This window comes from Aspergillus ochraceoroseus, assembly GCF_002846915.1.
Source record: "Aspergillus ochraceoroseus IBT 24754 chromosome Unknown P175scaffold_1, whole genome shotgun sequence".
NCBI lineage: Eukaryota > Fungi > Ascomycota > Eurotiomycetes > Eurotiales > Aspergillaceae > Aspergillus > Aspergillus ochraceoroseus.
Window position 1 is genome coordinate 5,551,894 of NW_024468476.1, and position 21,423 is coordinate 5,573,316.

A 21,423-nucleotide genomic window follows, 5' to 3' on the forward strand; every position below is an offset into this window, starting at 1 on the left:
AAATTTAGATAAACACAAGGAAGAATGAGAATGAAAGTGATGTGGAGTAGATTGAACTATCAGGACAGAAGTTGTTGGTGAATGCCATAAGCATGGACAAGAGCTAATTCCTGTTAGTATCTATTCTTCCAAGATTGTTGGCAGAGAGAGAAAGGTAGCTTACTCTGAAGAACAAACGCCTGCCCTTGCCTTGATTCGCAAGCGCATTGAAGAGTGCTTCCGTCTAAGAAATCTAGTAAGATGCTGTTGGGAAGCTCTTGTCGCTCTTCGTCAGGTAGACAAGGGGTTCTGAACTCGGTTAGATGGTACCGCTTGATCATGTTGCGGTTACTGGAGTCAATATTTCCTGGCGTTAAAACTAAATAGCCTCGGTTGTCGATCCGGATAAACCGCCGCTTCCAGAGGAGAGTATCGGGGAACTGGACATTAACCTCGCCAATATCAACTGCCTCCGGGAGCTCCGCAGTGTTCTTAGACTCGTCCACAGATGGCAAGTTTTCCTCCTCTTTGACAGCCGGACTCCGAGAACTGGCAGTGCCCCTTCGTGAACTGGAAGTGATTGAGGACATGCGGCGAAGGATCCTAGAGGCGCGGGACTCTTTCTTTTCCTCCGGGGAGGAAGCAGAGACCTCACTCGGAGACCTTGGAAAAGCGATTCCGTCATTTCTAGAGGCAGAGGACACAGAGAGTCCGCTCTCAGAACGCGGGATCATAGCAGGTAATGGCGGAATAGAGCCGGCGGAAGATGTAGACATGCTGCGTTTTTCAGATTTGTTGGGGGTAGATTCCGCTGGGAGGCTTTGTGGAACGTCCGAAGGGCCATGCTCAACAGTCAGAGGGCTAGCCTGAAGGTTGAGCATGCGTGACTCGGTCGAGTCAGTGTTCGAGTCGCCCCTATTAGCATTTTGATCGCGGACTATACGAGCGGTGACGGACACAGCATTTGTCGCGCGTGCAGCACTCGTGCCAGGTTGAGAGTCAGGGCGTTTCAGGCTCGAGGCCCGAGAGAAAGGCTCGGGTGCGTATGATGGATGCCTAGACAACGAGGGCACCTCTGCGTTCCCAGCTCCCAGTGAAATAGAGGCACGCTTTCGAAGAGTTTCAAAGGAGGATGCGGACGGGGTGGCTACAGTTTGCGGCGGGGTTGGCGATGCATCGCGGCTATTCGAAAACTTCTCGAGCGCTTTGATGCGCTTAGAGATTCCGGAAGATACATTAATCTTCTTGGCGACTAGAACGGGGCCTGTGGGGGGTTCGGTTGTTGGAGTAAACGGGTTCGAAACGGATCTGCCGCCGGATAATATAGGCATAGCCGGATGCTGCTCCCCAGCAGCACTTGGGTTGGAAACGGCACGGGAATTCCTCCAAGCATCAGGGCTGGCTCTACTACTCCCACTATTTGAGTAGCCTGGGGAGAGCGGAGACTTGCCAACTGAAATGGGCTTGGCTTCTTCGACCGTGGCGCTCTTCAATTCTTCCATGAAGGAATCGTCTGATAGAAGATTATCGTCATCAGAGTATTCGGGAGTTGGAACTTGAATAGGTTCAAGAGCAGGTTTGCGTTTATCCCTTCGGGTTGTAGCGCTCACTTGCTCCACACTCAAAATTTCAGGGGTTGGAGCTTGCCCAGCGTGTGATACAGGGATCGCGATCGGATCGGTAATGGAATTTGGCCCTGATGCAGAAGACTTTGGCGAGGGAATTGATTGCGGATCAATAGCTTCGGTTGGCTCCGCGGGGGCTTCAAGTATCTTTGTTTCTTCTGGAACAAGAGAGTTCTCTACCTGAGGTGGAGTTACGACAATTTCTTCCTCTGGGGGGGTTAGAGGATTACGATTGTCGTCAAGCGGGACATCAAGCACGGCGCTAGGCGAGCCGGTGCCGCACTTCATTTTGCCTCCCACCGATACAACCATGCCGTCTTGGACAGGGCCTGTTTCAGGTTCGGGAAGGGTCTCCGTTATTGGAATCTTCTCCAGCTTTTTGTCCTCAACACTAGGTTCAGGAACCATGCTACTTGGGGCCATTGACTTGGTTGGGATCTCACCATTTTGGTGGGGCATGGCGGTGTCAACAGCTGGCTCTACCGAGGCAATCTCCATCTCCACCGGTTCAAGAACTGGGAGCGATTCGGATGAGGCCAGGGATTGAGTTTCCGACAGCGGTCCTTTGCTGTACTCTGATATACTAGATAGTCTCTCGCTTCTTGGCTTCACCATCTCGCCAATTTGTCCAATATTCTCTTTATCCTCGTTCGGATCGTGTGAAGTTTGTGGTTTCTCTTCTTGTGCTCTCTTTTGCATCTGCGATTTCCGCATTTGGAGCGCTTTCATCAGTCGCTCCTTCTCGTGAGATGTTCCGGAGGATGAGAGTGCACTCAAGGACTTGGCACCAGGCGAGAGCTGAGGCCGTGCAATCGGCATGGATAACGGGGGCACCAACAGGGGGGGAACTGGGGGGACAGATCGGCTGGATGGGTTTGTTACTGGATTTCCCTGCGAGCGAGGACGAGTAGGGCCAGGGTTGGACTTGCGGAACGAAGACGAGCGTACACCAGCGGGGAGAGAAGCGACTGGCCGCTGTTCAGCGTTGCGAGATATGTTTCCCGCAGTGCGAGGCCGGCCACTCCCGTCCACTGAGGGTCGGGGCCCGAGTTTCACCTTGGGTTTGGATCCTGCCGCGTGCTCCAAGTCTCGTAGAGAGGGCCTAGCGGATTGCGTAGACTTGCGAGGCTCTGAAGGAGCATAGGATGATTCGTCGCCAAAATTCCTCGACGAATCCGGGCGTTCGGAGGCGATATCCCCAGGGATTGAAGGCGCGTGGCTATTGGTATGAGCGGTTTCGGGGCTCGTTGGGGGCGGGAGGTCGCCATGGGAGGGTTCAGGGACATCTGAGATCAAAGACGGGGGCGGAACGAAAGTGGCCTCTGACAATTGACTGATTGACCTCTGTCGGATATCCTGGGTCGGGGTTTGTGTCGGGACGGCATCCTTGCTAGCCGGGGTTTCCTCTGCATCTTCGGCGATTTCCATCAGTCTCCGACGGCGAAGGGAGCTTGATGAGGGGGTGATAGAACCTGAGGCGGTATGTAGTAGACATGCGGAAGAGAGTGCGCTTTCCGTAAGATCCGATGGCCGGGCGAGCGAAAAGACGGTGTCGTGGGGGGAAAATTTGTCAAGAATCGATTGGAACTGAACGGTCGTTCGAGCTGTCGAGTCGGACTGGGTTAGCGCAGAAACAAGCAGGACGAAGGAATTATGGGAAGCTCAACAAACCTCGGACAAGTCGAGACAGATCCTCGGGTAGATAACTCAGAACCACCTTCCTGCGACGATACTGAAGGAAGCCGTAGAGCGGGGAGGATTCCTCGTAGCCCTCGATCGCATTCCGCACATCGGGAACGCCCCCAGTGCCTCGATCTAGGAGGGCGACTTCATCCCTTGACGTATAGCGGAGAAGAAACCTAGAGGGCACCAGGAACGACGTGTGTTAGCTGGTTTGGACATTGGCCTAAAGCAACGACCCTTTTCAGGTCGAGACTACTTAGGTAGATAGGGGGGGAAGGGGGAGGAGTTGATTGAGACTCACCATCCGCCTGCTTCGCTGAGAGCAGTCTGGTAGGCTTCAACGACAGTGGGATTATCTAACCCATTGAGAGACATGGCGGGAACGGCATTGAGGCCAATAAATGCTGGTCGAGAGGGACCCCAACAGTGTTTTTCACGCTGCGTGATTCTACAAAGAAAGAGAGGGGGAGGGAGGGGCCCTGGTTCCTGGGAGAGTTTGGGGGATATCAGGCACCAGGAGAGAAAGTCGGGAAAAAAGGTCAAGAGAAGTTGAAACGGGCGGCTTTTTTGGATTATTATGATTATTTTCCTGCGGACGGAGATCTCCCCCCGTCCAAGTCGGAATTAATGAGATCAAATGAAGATGGAGGGGACTGGCAATGGCTAATATGGTGTCACCCACGAACCTCTCGGGACTCAGGAGTTCAGGGGTTCTTTTAGTGCCTCCACTCCACGTTGTTTTTACCAGGTTAGTTTTATTGTCTTTTAAGTCCAGTCAGTCAGTCAGTGCCTGGGTTTAAGAAGATTCCAAAGTTGACTGGTTGGGGGATACTCTCTATCTACTCTGTACCTACTCTGTACTCTCTTAAAACCCCTCAGTTCTTTGTCTACTCCGTACCTACAGACAAATTACCAAGGGAGTGTGGAAGAACAAGAGGGTTTCTAGAACAGATTATAGTGGATACGACGACGGAAATGAGATCCTCTAGAGTCTACAAGTACAAGCTCAATATTCTTCATCACACTAGAGTTTCATCTCTATCTAATTTTCCATAGTTGGCTTTCTTCTAGCCCCTCTATCCCCTGTACCTGTTAGCCTATCGCATGCTGCTTGGGATGGGATTAAATAACGATAGACACAGTCTTCATGCCTGACAGTAGGATGTTTCTGTAACTCTTCCCGCTTCAAGAGACTGAATGCTTTATCGATAACCCTTAGGAAGAAGGGATTTTGACAAAAAGATTCCTAGCAAAAAAAGAGGGAAAAGGAAAAAAGATGAACAAGTACACAATAAGACACGCACGAGTCAGGATCAAATAGATTAATGATGGATCACCTGCAGGAACCATTCTTATAAAATCTCATTTTTATGGTCAGATCCATTTGGGCTTTCTCAAATGCCTTACTACTATCTAGGGTGTGTAGTTTTTTTTTTTTAAAAAAAAAAAATCGAGATTGGTGTTCTTATAGTTATGTATACATATATATATAAAATGCAATGCATCTATGTGACCTCAATACAAGGCTTAGTGGGAGCCTAGTAGTAGGTACCCGACTATCTCAGGTACGCCGCTTTGACATCAAGAAACAATACCTGTTTGTCCATTTACCAGTATTCCTAGGGCCCAATATAGGGATATCTATCTAGCCTGGCCTTCAGGATCTCATATGAATCTTTTTTCCGCCCTGGAGGAGCTCTCCGCCCCGCCCCAAGAAAAGCTCTCGGAGACTGCCGATGCGGGGATATATAACAGAACTATCCACTGAATCTCTCTTCTCTTCTCCTCTACAAAAGAAACAAAAAGAAAAGGAAAATTAAGAATAATACAGACTTTCTTTCTCCACCCAAGTTGTATCTATACCACTTACTTCTTCTACGCTATGACTCCTTCACTCCCCCCCTTATCTTCTCTCCCAACCCTCCCCCAATCTCAACAATTCCAAGTCCTCGACACCCTTTTCGAATCCTCACCAGAGCTCCACACCCTACTGGCTCTAGTACTATCCAGCCAAACCTTCCCTTCATATACAGGGTTCATTGATGCCGTGGGCAGCCGTATGTCTGCCCTCTCCGCTGCGAACTCACCAACGGATAAAGCAATCCTTGTGGGAATCCTAGGATCGCATCCGCGGCTGGGACAGCCCAAAACAAAGGCCGCAGAGCATCTGAGCGAACTGAGTAAAAAGGAGCAAGCGAATTTAAACACTGGGGCTGAGGAACAGGCCGAGAAGCTGCGGGTGCTGAATGCGGAATATGAAGAGAAGTTTCCAGGGTTGAGATTTGTGTATGAGTTGCTTTTTCCTTTTCTTGTTTCCCCCTTGTCTTGACTGGGGGGTTGTATGACTGACTGACGCACTGACTTGGTTCATAGAACGTTCGTCAATGGTCGGAGCAGGGATGTGATACTGGTGGAGATGCGTCAGAGGATTGACCGGGGGGATGTTGAACGAGAGGTCGAAGAGACTATTCAGGTGAGTAGGGTAGTAGTACCCTATTGTTGTACTCTCTTAGAATCTAAAAATGGTTGCTAATTGTTTTCTCTCTCTTTCCTTCAAGGCAATGTGTGATATTGCCAAAGATAGGGCACGGAACCTCGAGCAAACGTCCAGAATATAACTAGAGATACACGCTAGCATTATAAAGAGAATATTCACATTAATCCTAGTCCACGGAGTACAATATATGGCTATAAAAGGTAAGAAAGTGAGAAAAGACCCTGAAAGTAGCCTCACTCATAGATTTCTCCACGTTGGATACCCCTGATCCTCGGGGATCTTCCTCTACTCCGTAATTCTCCATCATCTTCAATCATCAATTCCTATAGTTCGTACTCGGGTTCGTATCATAGAATTGATGAAATCATATTATTCCCTCATCCTTGGTTCTGTAAGGTCCATTGACAGTCCAGACCATCATCAGGCTGTCTCTATCAGTCTCACTTGAATGAGACAAAGAATAAGGATCGAAGAAGAAGAAGAAGGAAAAAAAAAAAGAATTGGGATAGTCAGTCCATCCCTCTAATCTCCCGCCTAACCCGGGTATGAATTATGATTGCTGCTATTATTATAATAGTTTACTCCTACGGCCAAACTAATAATTAATCCCGCTGCCATCATCGGTACTCCCGCGCACGATCCGCGTTCTTCCTATTTCTCTTTCCTCCCTTTCTCTCTCGTTTACTTCAACTTCTTCTGGTCATCATCATCGGTTCCTCGATTATTCACGTTCATTTGGAATTCGAGTTTTCCTCCTGGTGCATGATGCTCCGCCGGCCGATCGGATCATGGCGCAGGCTCTAAGAGCGCCCAAAGGGACCATGTCCGACGCTCCTGCGCCGTTGGTATTACGGGCTGCTACCGTCCCCGCGATTGTTACCAGCGACCCCTCGAGCTCGAATACCTTCCAGGTCAACCACAGCACGGGTCACAGTCACAATAATGACAACAACCCGAATGCAAAATTCCCCGGCACGGACGATCCCAGTCCTGTAACCCCAAGACTCTTGCGTACCTCGCAGACTTTCCCAATTGGTATGGGGGCTTATCTGACCTGTTCTGTTGACTTCCATGCTGCACTTCCCGACCTTCCGGAATACCCGGTGGTTTTTTGCGCAAGGCCTATCATTCGCTGACTTTTGCGTGCTTTTTTTCTCTTTTGCTGATAGGGTCTGTTACCTCCGATGCTGCTTCTGCTTCTGCTTCTAGTGGAAACCTACAAGATGCGAAAAAGTCTCCGAGAATCCTCTTACCCCATGGCGCTCACTCAGTCGTTGGGCGGAATTCCGCCTCTTCGCCGACCTTGTTCCAAACGGCCGACTCTAGCGCTATAGATCCGCTATCGCAGGTAATGAATGACGCACGATCCCTTTTTTGGGGGGGGGGGTTCTGAGTACTAGTGGCTGATTGCATCACATCAAACTTCTCTAGCATATCATCAAGCGCACAAACACCGAAAAATCGATCCCGCTCAAGCTCCTCGGGAGGGCGTCTTACGAGGCTGAAGCTGGGGGATCAGACAGGTTCAGCCCCGTGGACCAAGATCCAATCCGAGGTGATGCCACGCTGCGTCAGAAGCCTCTGAAAGACAAGAAGTGAGTGCCACTTGTCTCCAGACCGATGGACAGAACTTGAGCCGTCTCGTTAAACTCTCTTCCATTTCTTTCTGTTCCTTTGGGTTTAATAGTTCCCCGATCTGACCAACCCGTAGAATAGGTGTTTCGTTTCTGAGTCGCATCATCCCCGGCAAGAAAAAAGACCTGTTTTCCGATGAAGAAGACAATGTATCGGAAATGGGTAACCGCATGGATGCCCATGCCTCTGCGCAACCGATAGGCTTTTTCCCGCGATTTCCACCTCCTCCAAAGTACATCAGAGTCCGAGCGCAGTACAAGAAGGAGAGAACTTTTCATCGCGTGTTTCTTGCGCAGGAATTGGAAGGCGCCGATACTTCGCCCAATGAACCGGATCAAAACACCCCTCCCAGAACGGCGGATTCACAAAGCAGTAAACCTACAGGGAAGGCCGTATGGGCCCTGGTTTTCTCGAACGATGGGAAGTATCTTGCAGCTGCTGGCCAGGACCGTAAGGTTCGAGTCTGGTCTGTGATAGCGTCTCCAGGAGATCGAGACACTAGTGAAGCGGACGACGACGATGACGACACTCTACGCCTGAAAGCACCCGTATTCAAAGAAAAGCCCGTCCGGATTTATGGTAGCCACACAGGGAGTATCCTTGATTTAAGTTGGAGCAAGGTGCGAAATTTAGCCATTGTAACTGGAGCCGGGACTAATGGCCTTGTACAGAATAATTTTTTGCTTTCCTCGTCGATGGATAAGACTGTTCGATTGTGGCACGTTACCCGACCCGAGTGCCTGTGTTGCTTTAAGCACAGTGATTTTGTAACATCGATTCAGTTCCATCCCCGCGACGACCGTTTCTTCCTAGCAGGTTCCTTGGATATGAAACTTCGGCTATGGAGTATTCCAGACAAGAGTGTTGCGTTTACTGTGAATGTGTCTGACATGATTACCTCTGTTGCTTTCACTCCAGACGGACGTTTCTCGATTGCTGGGTGTCTAAATGGGATGTGCAATATCTACGAGACTGACGGCCTGAAACCGACCGGAAACATCCATGTCCGTTCGGCCCGCGGTCGCAATGCAAAAGGCAGTAAAATCACTGGGATCGATACGATTGTTTTACCACCCAACGACCCGAATGGTGACATAAAGCTTCTGATCACCAGCAACGACTCGCGCATTCGACTCTACAACTTTCGGGACCGCACCCTGGAGGCTAAATTTCGTGGAAACGAAAATACATGCAGTCAGATTCGGGCCTCCTTTAGTGATGATGGGAAGCACATCATTTGTGGTAGTGAGGACCGCAGAGCATATCTGTGGTCCACGGGGCCTGTAGAGAAGGATGCAGATAAACGAGCCGTGGAGATTTTCGAAACCCAGACAGCCATGGTAACAGCCGCAGTGATGGCTCCAAAGAAAGCGAAGCAGACCCTAGGGTTTTCAGGAGACCCAATATACGACCTTTGCAACCCGCCCCCAGTCACCCTTGGTGGCCAATCCAAGGAGAACGAGCGCCAGAATCGTATTTCTGGGGCTAGTAAGCTGGCTCAGGAATCCCCTGGATATCTCTCGCGCTCAACGCACCCGGACGGAAACATTCTCATCGTGGCAGACTATTCGGGAAAGATCAAAGTATTCCGACAGGACTGCGCTCACTCGAAACGTCTCTACGACAGCTGGGACACGCATTCGACGATTTCCCGCCGGATTCTGGGACGCACGAACTCGGCACGGCAGAGCATCGCATCCTCCACAGGGAAAGAGTCTTCGCACAAGACACCATCCGAGCGGATCATCTCATGGCGAAATTCGGTTGCTGGACACGACAGTACGAACGGTAATCAACGGCAGAGGACCAGGACTCCCTCTCCGCCGAAGACAATGCGAGGTCTCTGGCGGTATTCGAGCCCTGGGCGTGGCTCGTCAGGACCGCAGGGCGAATCGCGCTCAGCATTCACCATGTCCCCACCAATGTCCGCCTATAAATCTTCCTTCGACAGCCGCCGCTCAAGCTTGGTAGAACCCCCAAAGCGCAACGGAGGTGGCACAGAAGCAGAAAACATTCGTCCGCCACCGCAGTCGGCAGCTGAAATAATGTCTAAAGTCGATGACAAAGATAACCCGCTCTGGCTACAAGGCGATCAGAGCTACGCATTCTACAACAAAATCACCCAAGATGCGCTAGCCGTACACCGCAACTCCCCGGGTCTTCTTAGTCCCAATAACCTCGAGCGAAAAGTGACCGCTCGTAGCGCGCTGAGCAGCGAATGCGCCTCCTCGAATGTCTCCGGTGAAGGCGAGGACAACGATGTCCTCAAATGCGAAGGCTGCTGGGGGACGAATTTTCGAGCTACCAAGGGACGAAATGGCAAGCAGCGCTTGATTTGTGTGCGCTGTTCTCGTCCTATAGATTAGCAAGGTAATGTCTTATTCATGAGCTACGATGCCCACTGGATAACTTTTTCTTTTTCTTTTTTTTCTTTTTCTTTTCTTTTTCTTGGAGATTTTTGGGGGAAAGGGAGTGTGGGTGAGGGTAAATACATTGGCAGAAGGAGGCCTTACATGATGATTGTAACTAGCACATTTAGCACTGTTGTATAGTATATGAGAGATGATAAAATGACACTCTATTGAGATTTAAAGCCAGCAGCATACCCAGCACTGTAGGCAGCCCCGGTGGTTAGGTATCTAAGCACTTCGACCCATCTGAACTAGAGGCATAAGTACCTAGGTAGGCAGTGAACAAGCACAGTAAACAGCAAAATTAGCCTAGGTACATAAAATATGGATAGATTTCTCAGTAGGATTTGTCAAAGATGACCTCTAGTTAACTAGTTAGTTTACATAGGTAGTAACTAGTAGAGAACAATAACTGTATCAAGCCGACGGCGCTGTACGGAGTACGGAGTGAGTCGAGTATACTTCCAGACCATGGCCGGTTATGGGATATGAACAGCTCTCGGTGTATCAGAACATTGCGCTTGTGGCCAAGTGGTAAGGCGTCGCACTTGTACCATTCACGTGGAATGCGAAGACCGTCAGTTCGAATCTGGCCGGGCGCATTTTTTTTTCTTTCGCGCTTTTATTTTTTGATGAGTTTGTTGCTCTCAAACTGTGTGTGTCACGGCGACCACGTGACATGCAACCACATGCCGAACCACATGCCGAACCACATACCTAGTAACCAAGGGTAATCAGGAGAATGGCAATATTCGAGTTGCCTGCGCCGTGCTAGTAACTTAATTAGATAATATAAATAATAATATAATAACTTCTAAAGTACTAAGAGGTAAGTACTTTATTTTATTACTTCTAATATTTTCCTACTATTCTTATACTCTGTATAGCTTTACTTTCTTTACTAATATTATCTATATTCAAGCACCTTACTAGTAAGATACTTATAATTTAAAGTACTTTCTTAATTAAGTAAAGTAATATAGTAAGTATAAGAAGGACTATCTACTCCTTCTTTTAAGAAGTAATAAATCTAAATTCTATAGAATTTATAATTATAATTCTAGAAACTATTATTAAAAAAGATTTAATAGTACTAGTAACTCTCTAGTACTAATTTATTAAGTTAATAAAAGATAATAAGCTATAATATATAGCCTAATATATAGTATAAGTTATGTAAATAAGTAAGGAGAAAGTACCTAAATCTAAGTTCTTTAAGATATAAAACCTAAAAAAATTTAGTATTTTCCTAGAAGATCTTTAAAACTACTTTAGATTATAGGAGAAACTTTATAAGAGTAATATAATTAAAGTTTACTATATTATAGATTACCTAAAAAATAATATAAAGTAGATATAATACTTTAAGTATAAAGTAAATTCTAAAAGACTTACTTATATAAAGTTTATTAAGTTCTTATAGAATTTCCTAGAACTAGAAAGAAATTATAAATAGATAGTAACTTACTAGTTTTTATATATAAAATAAGAATTATAATAGAGTATATAAATCTTAATAATCTAAATAAAAAAGTTTATTCTAATAATTAAAGTTAATCTTAAAGAATTCCTCTACTAGCTAGTTATTTAAATAGTCTGGCCTGAATTATATAAAAAAATCTAGTAGAATATAATAATATTATAAAGTCTAATTAAAGTTACTAAACTAGAGGTAAGGTATAAGAAATTTTAGAAATAAAAGAAGTAAGAAAAGTTAAATAAAATATAATTAAATTAATTTTTAGAATCTTATATATTGAAGAATAACTTAAGAAAAAAAAAAAAATAATAGTAAAATAATAAATCCCTAATTAAATAAATTCTAGTAAAAAAAATTAAAAAAGGAGTAGTAGAATTACTAGAATTAATAAAAAAAAAGTTAATATTATTAGTATAATTAAATTAATTATATTATAAGAAAATACCTCTAATATAGGAAAGGTACTAAAGAAGTAGGAGAATTAAAAAACTAGAACTAATAATAATTAAATACTCTAGAATTTCTAGTACTTTAATAAAATAAAGAGATACTAGTAGGATCTCTTCTAGCTACTATAGTTATTTTAATAAGCAAGAAATAGGTTATAATAAGAGTATTTATAAATACTAGAGTAAATAAAGACTTTATTTCTTACTATTTTTTAGCTAAAGAAAGAATAAATTTTAATAAAATAAAGATAGAGTAATCTATATATTTTACTAATAATTTAATAGTATTATACTATATAAGATTTTAGGTAAAAAATTAAATTATAAATAGCCTTAATAAAACTAGAGAATTTAATATAAAATATTATATAATAAATTTAAAAGAAAAAGAATATTAACTAATTTTAAAATATAATTAATTAAGTTTAGTTAATCTTAATATCTCCTTAATAGTAAATACTTGGTATTATTAAGAGAAAAAATTAAAGATTAAAATTAAATTATCTAAATAATTTAAGAGTATGATAAAGTAAGGACTTACTATATTAATCTTAAGCTAACTATATAATAATAATAGTATAATAGGGGCTCTCCTTAAATATTATAAAAAATAGAAATTAATATTTTTAAAGAAAAAGATAGAGGTACTCCTCTTTAAAAAAGCTAGTTATAATATATTATTAATTACTAATATAGTATTATTAATAGGCTAGCTATATAATATATTAAGAATAAAGTTAGTAATCTTAAGGGAGTATATTAATTAAATATTAGAAAAAGAATAAATCTAGCCCTTAATAAGTATAGTAAGTATACTAGTACTTTTTATATAAAAGATTAATAAATTACTATAACTTTATATAGATTATAAGGGCCTAAATATAATTATTATTAAGAACTAATATCCTCTTTTATAAATTAATAAACTAATAAACTAACTAGTTAAAACTAAATAATTTACTAAACTAGATTTATAAGATACTTATTATTAAATTTATATTTATTAAAATAATAAGTAAAAAATAATATTTTATATAAGATATAAATACTATAAATATCTAGTTATATTTTTTAAATTATATAATATTTTAGTTATCTTTTAAGTATATATTAATAAAATAATAAAGAGAATCCTGTCAGGGGGCAGAGTCGGATTCAGATATTCATTGACTAGGAGCTAACCAGACAGAACAGCAGAACAGTAGGTGCCAGGTAATAGACAGGATATAGTTTGAAGAGCTATAACAGGATTAAGGATAATATAGCTTAAATATAGGGATAAGGATGGATAGTTAAGGTAGAATCTAATTAGATAAGTACTATGGCTTTGTACTGTGATAGTATCCCCCCCCTTAGGGTTAAGCTTTATTAAGACTAGGGAGAAATTAGCTAGGGTTTCTTAAGATAATAGAGATAGTAATTATTTACTAATTAATAAGTATTCTCTAGATATTTAATAGGCTCTTTAGTTAGTTTATTATATTTAATTTACTTAATAATATATTATAATTTAAGTTTACTATAGCCTTAATAAATTTATTAAGAATTAAGAACTTCCTTAACTTTCTATTCTTTTAATTCTTTTACTTTAATAGGTAGTAGTAGATTAGGATATTAATTAGGTAGAGAGTTATTAATAATAAGATAGAGTAAAAATATATTAAATATAAAATAGATTTTTATATTTTTAGATAATTTAAGTTTATAAGTATATAGGCTAATAATTCTTTTAATATAATATAGCTTAAAATTCTTTTAATCTAATTTTTTTTATAAGTAAAATATTTAGATATTATAAATATCTAACTAGACTTCTTATTCTATAATATAGTAATATATAGATTATTTTTAATAATTAGCTTATATTTTATAATAAGCTTAAATAAATAAAATCTTAATATAGATAAATTTATAAATCTTATATATAGTATTAATAAATTTCTTAGTATTTTTTTTAATAAGGTAGATAATAAGATAGCTTAATTTAAATCTTAATATTAGGTAAAATCTATAGTTAGCTATAAATAGTAATACTCTTATAAACTTAAAGTAGATAGAGTTAATAGTAAATTTAGCTATTAATAATTATTTAGATTAATTATCTTATAAGTATAATATATATACTTATAAGTATTATTCTAAAATAATATTAGTATATTTAATTTAGCTATTAATTTTAAGATAATAAATAATAAATAATAGGTTATAAATCTTTAAGTAGGATATTAAATATTTCTAAAAAATAATAATAAATTAGACTTTATAATCTAATATAATTATTTTAGGGATATTATAGAACTTCTAAATATATTTAAAATATAGATTAGTTACTTCTTTAGTATTAATTATTCTAGTATAGGAAAGGAAGTACTTTATTTTTATTAAATAATTAACTATAACTAGAATAGTATTATAACTATTATTTAATAATAAATATATAATAAAGTCTATACTTATATCTTACTAGATATATTTAGAAATTAGTAAAGATCTTAATACTTCTTACTTTATTTCTTAAAAAGGAGTAATTTAGTAGTAGAGATAATAATTCTAGACTTATTAATTAATATACTTATAAATCCTAGGCTAGAAATATTTATATAATATTAGTTTATATATCTTAATTCTTCTAAAATATCTAGTAGCAGGATTTTTATAATAAAGTCTTAATATTTTAGCTTTTATCTTATTATAGTTAGGCATGTAAAATTAGTCTTAGTATCTTAAATATAAACTAGTATATTTATAATTAGTTAGTATAATATTAAGGTATCTTAGTAGACTATTTTTTAAGGTATTTAAAATAGATTAGAGCTTCTTATTTTATAGATAAGCTTTATTAAATAGTAGTTATAATATTAGTAGCAGGAAGATTAATTTATTAGTAGCAGGTTATTTAGTAAAATATACTTAATATTAGCTATTAGTATTTAGTCTTAGATTAGTAGTAGTCTTAAGTAGTAGGTTTTTAGATTTTAGAATAATCTAGCTCTAGTAGAGAAATTATTTATTCCCCTTTTTAAGTAGGTTCTCTAACCTCCTAGTTAATATATTAGGTTTAGTATCTAACTTCCTAGGGTAGTAATATATTTAGAAGTTAAATTTTAATAGAAATTTAGACTAGTAGGCTTATTAATAATTTAGTAATTTAATTAATATAAAATACTTTAAATTCTAGTAATTTATAATAATCTTTATAAGTAATAAAGTTCTTTCTAGTTTAAGATATTATTCTTTAAAGTAATAGATAATAATTAATAATTTTTTATTATAAATCTTATAATTATATTCTATTATAGAATATTTTTTAGAAAAAAATATAATAAAATATAATATATTTTTATTATTATATTATAATAGTACTCTAGTAAATATATAATTAAAGATATTAATTTCTAGAATTATATTTTTTAATTAATTAAAAGATTTTAATATTAGAATATTTATAAAAATAGTTTTTAATTATTTAAATATTTCTTAATAAGTAAATATCTAGTTAAAATTAATATTTTTCTTAGTTAAGTTAACTAATAGTTTAATAATTTTTAAAAAATTATAAATAAATTAGTAGTAAAAGTTCCCAAAGCTAATAAAGGCTTAAATATTAATTAGATAGGTTAGTATTTTTTACTTAATAATTATTTTTACTTTATTAGGATTTATTTAAAAGCTATCTTTACTTATAATTAGTCTTAGGAACTTTATCTTGTGTATAAAGAATTTATATTTACTAAATTTAGTATAAAATCCTATTATTTATAGGTATTCTAATATTTATTAAATATAATAGATATATTTAGTATAGATTTAGCTATAAATTAGAATATTATTTAGATATATAATATAGAAAATATCTAGATAATTATATAGAACTTTATTAATAAATCTCTAGAATAATATTAGGGCTCTAGTAAGTCTAAATAGTATTATTAAGAATTTAAATAAGCCTAATTAAGTTTAAAAAATAGTAAGATATTCTTATTTTTTTTTAATCTATAAATTATTAAAAGTAAAGATAATATTAATTTTTAAGAAATATCTTATTCCTTTTAAGTTATTTAGTATCTCTTTTATTAGTAGTAGTAAGTAATAATTTTTTATAATAATTATATTTAGGGCTTAATAATTTATATAAAATTATAGATCTTCTCTAGATTTTTTTATAAATAAAATAGGGAATATAATAGGAAAAAAACTAGAATAAATAAAACCTTTTCTTAAATTCTTTTTAATTTATTCCTTCAAAACTTTTAGTTTATTTTAGGATATATTATATAGGCTTCTAAAAGATAGAGTTTTTCTAGATAGTAATTTAATCTTATAATTATTAAGTTAGTAAGGTAGCAGGCACTTAACCTCCTTTAATAAGAATATATTATAAAATTTAGTAAACTTAAGGAGTAGTTGCTCTTATAGCTTAAATTTAGTAATAGTAATAAGATTTAGAATAACTTTAATATTAGTAATAGTAGTAATAAATATCTAGTATCTATAGTAAGTATATATAATATAGGTAGTAACCAAGACTCTAGTAATATCTTAGTTCTTTAAAGATTTAGGGCAGGAATTAAGGTATTAGAAAGAAGCTTTTAATAGTATATTATATAATATTAAAATCTTTATAAGCTTTAAAGGTATATTATAGTATTTTTTATAATAAAGACTTTTAAATAGAATAGTATAATTAATAAATCTAATTTAGAGATTATAAATCTTTAACTAAAATAAATTAAGAATAATAGGAAAATATATAAGTTAGGTTATAAAAAAAATAATATTTTTTTTAGTATAGTTATAAATTCTTTAGATTAAATAAATAAAATAAGTAATATATGTCACAGGGAGCAGGTGGGCAGTAGGTGTAGCTAATAGCAGGGTGTATATTCAGGCTATCTGCATATAGGTACAACAGGTAGAGGTCAGGTCAGGATAAGGATGTAGCTTGAAGAGCTATAACAGGATTAGGGGTAATATAGCTTAAATATAGGAGTAGAGATGGATAATTAGAGTAGAATCTAACTAGATAGGTATATAGCTATGCCATAATAGTATCCCCTCTCTTAGGCTGAGCTCTAGTAAAGCATTCCTAGGGTCTAGACTTTCTAGGATAGTAGTAATAATAGGTAGTAATATATTTAGTAGTATTCTCTAGGTAGCTAGTAGGAACTTTAGTAATAGTAAGATATCTAATCTACTTAATAATATACTTTAAATACAGGTAGCTATCTTAGTTATAGTAATTCTAGTAGGAGTTAATTACTTCTTTAACCTCCTATTCCTTAATACTATTAATTTTAATATATAGGGGTTTAGTTTTCTCTTATTTAAGTAATAGGTCTTTAGTAGTTAGGTATAATAATTTAATATAAAATACTAGATATATTTTTATACTTTCAGGCAGGTCTAGTTTATAAGTATAAGGGCTGATAACCCTCCTAATAAAGAAGAAGCCTAGATTTTTCTAGTCTAATTTTTTTTAAGAGTATAGGATTATAATATTCTTAATATTTAACTAGATTAATTAGCCCTTAGTATAATATCTAGCAGGGCAGTATTTCTAGTTAGTATAGTATTTATAGTAGGCTTAAGTAATAACTATAGTAGTATAGTAATATTCTTATATCTATTTTATAATTAGGGCGAATTAGTAGGTATTATAAGTTTATAGATAGTAATTAGATAAGATAAGCTTAAATCCTATATAAGAGTTAAAATTATATAGAGTAAAGAATAGGGAGTATCTAGTAGTCTTAGAACTAGTATTATTAGTAGTAAATTTTACTATAAGTAGCTATTTAGCCTAATTATCTTATAGATAATTAATATAAACTTATAAATATTATTCTAAAATAATATTTATATATTTAGTTTACTTATTAGTCTTAAGATAGTAAGTAATAGATAGGAGTAATCTTATTTTTAGAGTATAATTTAGATATATCTAGAATACTAATATAAACTAAGATTTTTAATTAAATATAATAAACTTAGAGAATCTATAAAATCTCTAAATATAGTTTTAGAATAAGTAAGTAGCTCCCTTAGTATTATAGGTACTACTATAGGGAATATAGTATTAAAACTTTATTAATTAGTTAATTATTACTATAATAATATTAAAGCCTAAGCTTTAAAGTAGATATATAATAAAATTAATAAATATATTTTTTTAGAGATCTTTAGGTATAAGTAAGAAATAAAGTATATCTTAATACTTATTTTAATAAAATATAGATTATTTATAAGTATAGTAATTATAAATTTATTACTTTATAAATTATAATATTCTAGGCTAGTAATATAATTATAATAGTAATTTATAGATCTTTAATCTATCTTAATAGCTAGTAATTATACTCTTATAATATTTATATATTAGTTCTACCTTTAGTTCTTCTATATTAGGGATATATAGTTAGTTATAGTAAAATAAGAGTTTAAAATAGTAGGTATACTTAAATAATATAATTAATAGATAGTAGTTATAGCTCTTTTCCAGGCTTTCTAGAATATTATTAGGGGCTAGGTCTTATTTATAACCTTTATTTAGGTACTCTCTTAACTATTTAGGGAGCTAGATAATCTCTTTTTCTTTAGGCTTAAGTAGTTAGAAGTATATTAACTTTCTTCTAGTAATAGCTTAGAACTAGATTAATTATAATATTTACTAGCTTTATAACTTTTTTAAGTATTTAAATAGGAAATTTATTAAATTTTCTTTTTTTAATATTATTTAACTCTAGTATAGTAAGTATTTATTCCTCTTCTTAAGGAGATCCTGTAACTTTCTAGTCAAGCTATCTAATTTTATCTTATACTTACCCGGGTAATAATTAATTATAAAATTAAAGTAAGATAGGAATTTAAATTATTAGGCTTATTATTAGTTTAGTATCTTAATTATTATAAAATACTCTAGGTTTTTATAATTAATTATAATCTTAATTAGATATTAGTATCCTTCTAGTTTTAGAGTCTATTTTTTTAAATAATAGATAATTACTAGTAACTCCTTATTATATATTTTATAATTATACTTAATTAGAATTATTTTCTTTAAGTAGAATCTTATTAGATATAGAATTTTATTATTATTATATTATAATAGTACTCTAGTAAATATAAAGTTTAAGATATTAGTTTTTAAAATAGTTAGTTAGTCCTAATTAAAAGACTATAATATTAGTTTCTTAATAAATTCTACTTTTAATATTTTAAAAGTAGTCTAGTAAATTAAAGTTTATAAGAATAGGGTTCCTTTCTTCTCTAAGATAGTAATAAGTATAAAGATCTATAAGAATTCTTTAATAAAGTATTAGTAAAACCTAGTAAATTTTATAAAATTCTTAATATTAGTAATTATTTTAGGTAGTTTCTAATCTACTATAGTCTTAATCTTCTTAAGATCTATATAAGTGCCTTCTCTTCTAATAATAATATTCAAGAACTTGACTTCTAGCTAGTAGAATTTATACTTAGATATCTTTATATATAGGTTATTATTTCTTAGAATTTATAATATTTATTTTAGATATTTAGTATATTTTTTTCTTATATAGCTATAAATTAGAATATTATCTAGAAATATATTATAGAATATATTTATATATTATTATAGGATATTATTTATAAAATATTAGAAAGTAGCTAGGGCACTAGTTAGGCTAAATAGTATAACTAGGGACTTATATAGCCTAAAATAAGTTTAGAAAGTAGTTAGGTACTCTAATCTTTTCTTAATATAGATATTATTAAAGGCAGCTACTAAATTAATCTTAAAGAAATACTATATTCCCTATAGGTTATTTAGGATTTCTTTAGTTAGGAGTAATAAGTAGTAGTTTTTAATTAATATAATATTTAGTCCTTAATAATCTATATATAGGTAGAGGCTATCTCTAGGCTTGTTAATAAATAAGATAGGAAAGATAGCTAGAAATAAGCTAGAATATATAAAACCCTTCTTTAGGTTTTCTTCTAGCTATTTCTTTAGAGTAATTAATTATACTTATAATATTAGGTATAATTTATTAAATAAAGGCTATTTTCCTTCTTAGATCTTAATATTATAATTATATAGTTAGTATAGTAGTAGCTTTTCTACTTTTTAAGAGTTAAATATATCTTAGAAATCTTATAGTTTTAGGGAAAGTATAAATAGTAATTTAAGATTAGTATCTTTATACTTTAGTTCTTTATTAATTTTATTTAATAAGGTTTAGTATAGTTTCCATGCTAGATAGCAGGTATATATAGCTAGTACTCTTAGTAATATTTAGTATATTTTTATAGGTATAGGGAGTTTTAACTCTAGTAATTCTTTTTATTAATTTAGTTACTTAAATTAATCTTTCTAGGGAATATCTATTAGGGCTCTTACTCTTATAGGCTTAAGAAGTATATTATAGTATTTATAATAATATTAACTATTAAATATAGTTATTTAATTAGAGAAATATATTTTTAGGTCATGTATAGTAAATTAGGCTAGTTCTAGAATAATTAGGTAATAGGAGAGATAAGTAATATAGAAGATAAATTTCTAGTTATAATAATTATTTAATAATAGGTTAGTTTTTATATAATAAGTTATTATACCTTCTTTTACTTTCTTACTATAAAAGCTAGATAAAAATATTAAATAGAGGAGTAAAATAATCTTTAATTTATATATTTTTACTTATTAATAATCTATAAAGTTAACTTCTTTAACTCTAGAATTAGTTATAATATAAGTTAGTATTTTTAGATTTTTTTAGTATAGTTATACCTACCATACTATAAGATTGGCATGCATATAATAGGGATTAAGGGAGTTAGTTAGTTTAGTAATAGTATAGAATAGGTAGAGTAATATATCTAGTAGTAGGGGCTTTTATATATATTCTAGTACTAGGTAGTAATTATAGTTAGGTAGACTTTATTTTCTAAGTTAGGCAGGGTATTAAATAAGTATAGTTAGTTAGATTCTTCTAGAGTAGTAAAGGAGTTATTCTAAATTATAGTATAAGGAGCAGGCAATACTATAGTAAGGGTTAGATTAGAAAGGTATACTAGTATATTTATTTATTTCTAGATTTATATAGGGTATTAGTTAGGTAAGAGGTAGTCTTTTATATAGTATATTCTATCTTTATAATAGAAATATTTCTTATACTTATATTATCCTTTCTTAGGGGAGTATAGTATATAATAGGTATAGAATAGATCTATAGTATCTAAATTTTTTCTAGGTATAGGGGGTATAACAGGATAACTAGATAGGATAAAATTAAGGAAATTTCTTAATACTACTAGGCTAGGGTAGTAAGAACTAGATATTAGGTAAGAATAGAATACTTATAGCTAGTATTAGTAGTAGTAGTTTTTTAGTAACTAGAGATAGTTAGTATATTCTTAGAAGTTTTAGAATAGAATAAGGTTATAAAATAATATATCTTAGAGTTTAATTAAGATATTTTAAGTTAGGAAAAGTATTAGGGAATTATTAAGTATTTTTTTTTCTAAAGTAAGGTAATAAAACTTTATAAAGTAAGTATTAAAATTTAAGTTTCTTTATTTTTAACTATAGAGATAGTTTTAAGTATTTTAAATTTAGTTAGAATCTCTAAATATTATTTCTAGATAATTAAGTAGATTAGGATAGTCTAGGAACTAGAGAATA

General features: G+C 34.6%; 4 protein-coding genes and 1 non-coding gene across 5 annotated transcripts; 3 read left to right on the forward strand and 2 right to left on the reverse strand.

Annotated features, from left to right (window-relative positions):
• Window positions 1-59: 59 nt before the first annotated feature.
• P175DRAFT_0427590 (putative GPI-anchored cell surface glycoprotein) lies at window positions 60-3,662 on the reverse strand (the record flags this gene model as incomplete). Its single annotated transcript, XM_040893251.1, has 4 exons — window positions 60-103; window positions 164-3,208; window positions 3,276-3,463; window positions 3,589-3,662. 4 exons carry the CDS (start codon window positions 3,660-3,662, stop codon window positions 60-62), a joined length of 3,351 nt encoding a protein of 1,116 aa, XP_040756903.1.
• Window positions 3,663-5,087: 1,425 nt separating this feature from the next.
• P175DRAFT_0448254 (2-oxo-4-hydroxy-4-carboxy-5-ureidoimidazoline decarboxylase) lies at window positions 5,088-5,949 on the forward strand. Its single transcript, XM_040894410.1, has 3 exons — window positions 5,088-5,573; window positions 5,661-5,760; window positions 5,846-5,949. Exons 1-3 carry the CDS (start codon window positions 5,170-5,172, stop codon window positions 5,903-5,905), a joined length of 564 nt encoding a protein of 187 aa, XP_040756904.1. The 5' UTR covers window positions 5,088-5,169; the 3' UTR covers window positions 5,906-5,949.
• Window positions 5,950-6,443: 494 nt separating this feature from the next.
• P175DRAFT_0498620 (WD40 repeat domain-containing protein) lies at window positions 6,444-10,012 on the forward strand. Its single transcript, XM_040896543.1, has 5 exons — window positions 6,444-6,819; window positions 6,954-7,132; window positions 7,216-7,379; window positions 7,496-8,039; window positions 8,091-10,012. The coding sequence occupies exons 1-5, from the start codon at window positions 6,606-6,608 to the stop codon at window positions 9,783-9,785; spliced, it is 2,796 nt and encodes a 931-aa protein (XP_040756905.1). The 5' UTR covers window positions 6,444-6,605; the 3' UTR covers window positions 9,786-10,012.
• A 335-nt stretch (window positions 10,013-10,347) lies between these two features.
• Window positions 10,348-10,432, forward strand: P175DRAFT_0t8. The gene has a single exon. It is a non-coding gene; the product is annotated as a tRNA-Thr (tRNA).
• A 3,628-nt stretch (window positions 10,433-14,060) lies between these two features.
• P175DRAFT_0427821 (uncharacterized protein) lies at window positions 14,061-14,216 on the reverse strand (the record flags this gene model as incomplete). The annotated part of the gene is made up of 1 exon (XM_040893267.1): window positions 14,061-14,216. A coding segment is annotated over one exon (156 nt), but the record flags the coding sequence as incomplete, so codon positions are not given.
• Window positions 14,217-21,423: the final 7,207 nt, after the last annotated feature.

What these genes read in the sequence shown, in the direction of transcription:
- P175DRAFT_0448254 (XM_040894410.1), top strand. Translation starts at nt 5,170, where the DNA reads ATGACTCCTTCACTCCCCCCCTTATCTTCTCTCCCAACCCTCCCCCAA. An exon ending in TTTCCAGGGTTGAGATTTGT is followed by an intron (nt 5,574 to 5,660) that starts GTATGAGTTGCT and finishes CTTGGTTCATAG; the next exon opens with AACGTTCGTCAATGGTCGGA. An exon ending in AGGTCGAAGAGACTATTCAG is followed by an intron (nt 5,761 to 5,845) that starts GTGAGTAGGGTA and finishes CTTTCCTTCAAG; the next exon opens with GCAATGTGTGATATTGCCAA.
- P175DRAFT_0498620 (XM_040896543.1), top strand. Translation starts at nt 6,606, where the DNA reads ATGTCCGACGCTCCTGCGCCGTTGGTATTACGGGCTGCTACCGTCCCC. An exon ending in CTATAGATCCGCTATCGCAG is followed by an intron (nt 7,133 to 7,215) that starts GTAATGAATGAC and finishes AAACTTCTCTAG; the next exon opens with CATATCATCAAGCGCACAAA. An exon ending in TTGATTTAAGTTGGAGCAAG is followed by an intron (nt 8,040 to 8,090) that starts GTGCGAAATTTA and finishes GGCCTTGTACAG; the next exon opens with AATAATTTTTTGCTTTCCTC.